The sequence below is a fragment of the Pygoscelis adeliae genome, unplaced genomic scaffold, assembly GCF_000699105.1.
Source record: "Pygoscelis adeliae isolate BGI_AS28 unplaced genomic scaffold, ASM69910v1 Scaffold245, whole genome shotgun sequence".
NCBI lineage: Eukaryota > Metazoa > Chordata > Aves > Sphenisciformes > Spheniscidae > Pygoscelis > Pygoscelis adeliae.
In genome coordinates, this window is record NW_008824766.1 from 482,736 (window position 1) to 489,663 (window position 6,928).

Here is a 6,928-nt window from a genome sequence, read left to right on the forward strand (position 1 = left end):
ATCCTCTGTCTATACCCTTGGAAAAATGAACAACAAGCTAGGCTGGGAGCAGGGGAAGCAAGGAAAGATAAGGGACTGGGATTTACACAAGGATTCCACAGCTTCTCAGAAAGCCCTCCTGGCACCCAAGAGCATTGCCTTCTACCCTCGTCTTTGATAACAAAACTTCTATCAGCTGCGCTGGTGCAAACTAGGTTCTAAGAATGCACCCTCTGAGAGAAATTTCAAGGCCATTCTAAGGCACAGACTTCAACAGTATGATAGCATTTTCTAAATACTTCAGTCTAGGGACTGGGATGTTATTTTGTATTAGTATGTATTGTATTAACTCTCATCATTCATAAAAACAAAGCTACAGTACAATAAAGGTATGGCAAGTTTCATCTTAAAACAGTGCTAGTAAAGAACTGATCTACATCTTCTAATGAATTCATAAAACGCAGGGTAACACTTCATTCAAATTTATTCTCTATTTTCAGTTTAAGTGATAAAAAAAAGATGATACAATCAGTGTATATAAACATGAGACACTAGAGTTTATATTTCATTGCACCTTGCAAAATCATCAAGGAATCAATCTAGAATACCCTGATAAAAATTCTGCCTCCCTATGATTTCAACTTCATACGATATTTGCTCATATTTTCTCCTGCCTTGAATTTTACTCCATGGTTAAAGAAGTGACCCTCTGCAGAGACAGTTGAAGCAATGCTTTATATAGCAGACAGCAGGTATCAGTGATGTGTTGAAAAGCATTAGGTAGGAATAACTAACAATTTTTAGCATTTTCCTCTGAGGTAGTTTAATTTAGCATCTAAGATGCAAGCGTGTCTGGAGACAGAAAAGAAACTTGAACCACAAAAGGGTTAAGTGGCAGGTTAAATTAGGTGGTAGATAAAAACATATTAGGGCTTGAATGTCACATGCTTTCTTGTAATATTCCTTAAAACTACTAGCAAATTTGCTTCTTTGCACCTGATGTTTTGCATAATGGCTTGCACCACACATTGCTCATCTAATGAACTAGTTAAGCTTGAGATGATTTGGTGTGAGATGACATTTAAACAGCATCAGAAACTGCAATCAAGAAGGCACATGGACTGCATGATAACTATGCATCTAAAAGAGACTTTCATTCTTAGCTGCCAACATTTGTTAAAGGAAGACATAATTATGTCTAGAAAGACCAGTGCCCAACAAAAAAAAAATTGCATAATTGTGAATTTTAGGAAAGTTTCACACAACTTAATTACATGAGGGTCTAACAAGAGAAACAAAACAAATTTACTTTTTTCCATTTCTTCCTTTCCTGCTTTTTTTATCTTTAATTTTTCTTTCCACCTTTTCCTTAACCCAAAGTTTGCTGTGCAAATACCTCATGATTCTCGTGGCCAAGAAGATCAGAGAGAACTTTGAGCACATGGTTTGCAATCCTTGCACACATTTTCTTCCCTGCAAAGGGAAAAAACATAAATATGCTTGAAAAAATGTAACAGATCAGAGCAAGCTGCTTACTTCTTAAAATCAGCACTGAATATAATTTACACAGAGCAATACTGTTTCTTGTCCCTGCCATAACTGAGCTGAAATCAGTGGAGTTACTCTGGATTTATACAGTTGTAATCTTGGACAGGATGCAACACAAAGGGATTTTAAAAAGTTTAACAAAAACATTATTTTGCTTATGGCAAGCAGTCGATTTTTCACCCTTACCTTACTTCCCTTTTTAAAAAGAAACTTACTTTAAGCTTCAAGTCTCTTGGACATAGACAGGACCTTATTGTCTTGGGGGGAATCTCTGCATTGTAGAAGCGAAGCATGCAAGTATTTCACTCCTTAAGGTGAAGGTTAAGCTCGTTGCCATTACTGATCAACTCAGTTCTGACTTTCTTTTATACAAACAAATTTCTTACACAAGTAAAAAGTGTCCTTTGAAAAGTGGGCCTAGAACGTAGGAATGGCAGTCCTCACATACAGATACGAAAAAAGAATCAAATCTTAGAGGGTTCCATTAACTGTTTTCTTAATTCTTTAGATTTTGGTCAGGCTAACCTCCATACTTTGGGATTCTTGGGAAAGAGATCTGCTCAAAAGCATTGGTTATAACACTCAAATATCTCTGGTTATGTGAGTCCCTGCTACTAATTATAGTAATTTGAAAGAATCCAAGTATATCAGAAAAAAGGATTCACAATCTTCCCTATCCACTTCTTGGAATAAGGTTGTAATTCAAAATGTAAGACACCTGCACTCCGCAGACAAAGATTCATGAGCAAGGCAACAGAATACTCCAGTGTGTAATCAGACAGGCAATCTGTATCTGTTAGAACATCAACCAGCCAGAAAATGAGCCCATCTTTGATCATTGCCGACTGCAGTGCACGCCTAGGATTAAAAAACAGAAAGCCCACAAAAATCAGACCACTTCATAAATAGCTTTCAAATACATTTATAGCTAATATAAGCACATTAAAACCCTACTTCATCTACCTGCTATACACTAGCCTGCCAACAAAAAAAACCCAAAACTACCCATTTTGGCAGAATCAATTAAACTAAGGAATTAACAAAGCCTGAAGAAATTGAAGATGCAGATTCCCATAAGGTTAGAGGACTAAAACGTTGTTGGGTGGGTTGGGTTTTCTTGTGTTTTGTTTTGTTTTTTTAAACCTGCAAACTGCTGAGGTCAAGTTTCTTTATTGTTTTCTAAGGCTTCTAACTCCACCTAAAACTGCATTTTCAATTGTCTTAAAATTGGTAAAAAAAGCCAGCTACACACAACAGACCCATAAAACAAATTAATTATTTCTTCTGCCACAGGTAGCCATAGCACTATACCACTTTTGTACTGCTGATTTGACAAATGAGATTTTTTGCCTAAATCTATTTGCTCTTTTCTCTAGAGATTCTTAAATCACATATTCTTTTAACTCAACCTGTAGCTGCCCTCGAAGAGTATACTGAATAAAGTGCCAGGTGGTCAACTGTGATCTTCTACAACAGAAATTCCTTGCTTTACAATAAAAAAAAAAGCATATACTGATAGAAAGGTCTTACTGAAGAACTCCATTTTTAATCACATTATTTCCAATGGGTAGTACGTCTAAATTACAAAGATCAAAGCAGGTATTTTCCTGGTCTTAGAACTTGGGATTTGGATTACTCCTGAAAGCTCATACACTTTCTCAGGCCTGGATCTTGCAGTAGGTCTATGGCATGGACTGAGCAAAACAAGGGAGCGTCTGACCACACATTAAAAAAGAGTCCCTCATGTCAAGTATCTGGAATTGACCTTCTATAAGATTAACTGTTATTTTTTAGAAAGTAAAAAACTTTCAAATTTTCAGTAGCTTAGTGCCTAGGCCCCAAAATTCAAACTAACTTGTACTATCAACAACTGCTTTAATAGAAAAATCATTTTCTCTAAGATTGGTTTAGGATTTCAAGCAGTAGGGTATGAAGATTTATTCTCTTTCATCTCAAATATGTCTAAGGTAACATGTCAGGAAGCAGTCCGGAGTTTTACCCATAGCACATTTACATGTGCTTCACCCAGACAAGTTCTACATGAGACAAATCCAAAAGCAGCCCTCATTCTTCAACAAGCCCAAACAAACAAATAAAAAAAAACCCCAACACTTGCAGTCTTAATTTAGAAGAAACATGAATGAAAATAAAAAGAGCTAAACACATCCATCTACCTCCTTACATTTAGTTAACTATTCAGGGCTGAATATTCCTCCTGAGTACTGTGAAAACAGAGTTCCTAGATCATATTTATTTGATAAATGGGAGCAACATCATGCCCTTTACTGCTTCTGCATGATATTTCTTTTGTGGTGGGCATTTGAGTCAGACTGCTAATGCAAAAGTAAGAAACAAGACAGCCCATGCATAGACAGCTCCAGGAAAGAGGATCAACAGGATGAGGATGGAATCCCTGAAAAATGTTTGCAGAAAGGATAATGAAAACCTTATGCTTTGGAATGTAATGCAACTCTTTTTTTCTACGTAGGATCTTCAGAACTTTCTACATGAAGATTTTCACTTTGTTCAATTAAGGAATACATATAAAGCACACAAGGCTATGGCAGATGTACATTTACTTGAGTCTTGACGGCTGGTAGGAAGTCAGGTTAATTCAGCCAGCAAAACTGAGTTCTCCTCCATAATAAATGACACTGCTTTCATCAGTCATCAGAGGTTCTGATGACTGTTATGGGAAAATCAAGTACTCTTCTTTCCTCCCTGAACAGAGCCTAACTAGCCTGCATTTCCTCTCCTGCTGTCACCACTACGTGCTGTGCTTTCATCACCTGAGGCTGAATTTCTGCAGAGCCCCCAGAACATTCTCCCATGTAAGGGAATCCTTGTCTTCAGCTTTCAGTCTCTCCTCCAGCATTCGCAGCAACATTGGGTTCTGAGAAAGGTAGACACGACCTGGTGCAAAAAGTGATGAAAGAACAGATGCTGAGATAGCAGCTTATGACAGAAAAGCTCCCTCTCCTTGGAAAAGTAAGCAGGATTGACCCCAGTTTCTTCTTGACAAGCCACAATCTTGTGCCAAGACCCAAGCAAACCTGCACAAATGAGTTGTCTAGCAGACCAGTTGCATTCAATCCAGCCACTTGGGGCAACAGAGGCCCCCACTTGCCAAGTTAGTACCACACAGAATCCACTATTCCTCTTTCAGTACATGGTTTCTGATCTATCACAGTTTTGTATACTCTAGGAAAAGAACAGAGATGTCAAAGAGCTCAGGAAAGTTAGGTGCCCTACTGCTATTGCCTTTAAATGGGATTTCAGTTCCTAGCAATAGTTAGCTCCTTAAGTAGCACCAAACCAAGGGCTAATTTGGGACAGGCAGAGATACAAAGCTGCATATATATGCAACCAAACAGCAGTGATGCACCAAGACTTATTCAGGTGAGGACCAGGAAGATGCAAGAGCAGCTGCACTAACTACTGTGGCACAGCCTAGGAGCAGGTCTGCCTACAGGACCTTTAATTATTGGGGATTTTTCTTCTTTTTTTCTTTTTTTTTTCCTAACCCTCATGAAGAGACTGAAGACTATATTAAAGGCAGCACCTGGGTAAGTTCCCACATAGACCACAAATCATCAAAAGAAGTCAGAAATGTTGAATATACAGTGTCAAAATGAAAACTTCCCGGATACTGAAAAACTGTTTTGAATGCCTGTAACAAAAGACAGTGAATCCCTAGAAAAAGGGTGCAAATAAGGCTCTAAATTTCCACATGCAGTGACACACACTTGTGAAGTGCCTATAAGCCAGTCTTATATGAAAATGCTGCCTTTTTTTTTTCCCCGGCAAATCTCTTACCTTCTGCCAGTGAAGCAAAAGCATTGATGAGCCTTGCCATATACTGTCTGACTACCTCACTCTTAGAATGTAATAATTTGAGGACACTTCTCTGAAAAAGAAAGCAAACATTAATAAAACTCACCAAAGCAGGAAATAACAAAGTTAGTCTTCTATAACATTTTAAAAGCTTCATTAAACTTTCACAGCAAACAAACTTTGAATGCGTATCGATACCTTAAATAATGTCAATATGATTTACAATTTCCCAGTTCCTTTTTTTATTGGCAGGGGGCTGAGGTAGAGATGGAAAAATGAACAAATAAGCAAATTTGAGCTCCTCGGCTCAGTCTGTTAAAACACCATCAAGCTCCATGGTGTAGGGTGAGAATTATAATAAACCAACACAGTTAAAACTGGTATCTAAAATTAATATTTAGTCAGTGACAAAAAAAATCTGTTAATTTTGTTGATGAACTTAAATGCAGTGACGTTATCTGAATAAGAATGTTTTTGTTTGACAACTAAGAGTGTGGGAAAGCAGCTCAGTAACTTACCAAGAACACCATATTGCAAACTATTTTTAATCTGTTTTACTTCAAGCATTACCTAGACATAACTTTCCTCTTACAGAAATTTACAGGGAGAAAAACAGATCATTGATTTTATAATCCTTTAACTTTTCTAGTGAAGTTACTGTTGCAATGACAATGGGAGCCACAACGAACAAGTAGGCCCACTGCTTCAACCAACTGGGGAACTCAACTATGCACAAAATTCACTATTACAAATGAAAAAAGTTGCACTTTTGTTAACGACAGTATTGGATTATCCGTGACTGAAGCAACCTTTCAAAATCAAAATACCAGCAATTCCCCTTTCTAAAGAAAGGTAACAATTCATTCCAAATTCACAGAAATACTGTTGAACGTGTTATTACAAGTGCATAATCAGATATTCCACAGAGGTATTGAGGCTGAAGTCCTAATTCAGTTCTTCTCCTACATCAGTGAAATGAATTGAAAGTATTATCTAACAATACATAATCACTCAAAAAGAGACATAGCATCTGATAAGCAAGAGCTAACTCCTAAGTAAGGGGCTCAGTAGGCTTCTGCTCAACTCACGGACATCAAGCACCAGGAGAGGTGACAAACTTCCACTTGTCTACAAGAACTCTATCTACACTGAGAGTTCTTGTAATGCAAAGCTTTGCCCATCGCATTTGAAGACTGGGATGTAGAAGTGAAATGTATCACATGATTTTGGCACTCCTACATTTTTTTTTCCCCTTCCAGAGAGTGATAAATTGTTCTGAACAGCACTTTATAGAAATAAATGAGCAATATCACATACAAGTTGGAGGAAAACCCTTTCCAGCTGACCTGACAGTTGCTGTGGCAGTCTAGGAGGTCATTACTGATGTAGGCTTGCAGGACAGTGTCTCTCTGTTCTCCAGGATATGACGTTGTCAAGCGCTAAAATAAATAACAACATAAACAAACCAGTCAAATAAATAAATGGTAATGTGAATTCATGACCACTGAAGATCTTAAAGATGCTGATACCCCATAGTTGAGAAATCTCTTCTCATAGGGAGAAGGAT

At 37.6% G+C, this 6,928-nt stretch overlaps 1 protein-coding gene across 1 annotated transcript in view; it reads right to left on the reverse strand.

Annotated features, from left to right (window-relative positions):
- The window catches only part of ARMC9 (armadillo repeat containing 9), a 70,571-nt gene that overhangs the window by 28,033 nt on the left and 35,610 nt on the right, over positions 1 to 6,928 (reverse strand). Inside the window, exons 11-15 of the mRNA XM_009323592.1 lie at positions 6,708 to 6,800; positions 5,344 to 5,434; positions 4,317 to 4,440; positions 2,246 to 2,385; positions 1,376 to 1,452 (exon numbers count right to left, since the gene is read on the reverse strand). Of these exons, the coding sequence (XP_009321867.1) occupies positions 1,376 to 1,452; positions 2,246 to 2,385; positions 4,317 to 4,440; positions 5,344 to 5,434; positions 6,708 to 6,800 (525 nt within the window). The remainder of the gene's footprint in view (positions 1 to 1,375; positions 1,453 to 2,245; positions 2,386 to 4,316; positions 4,441 to 5,343; positions 5,435 to 6,707; positions 6,801 to 6,928) is intronic.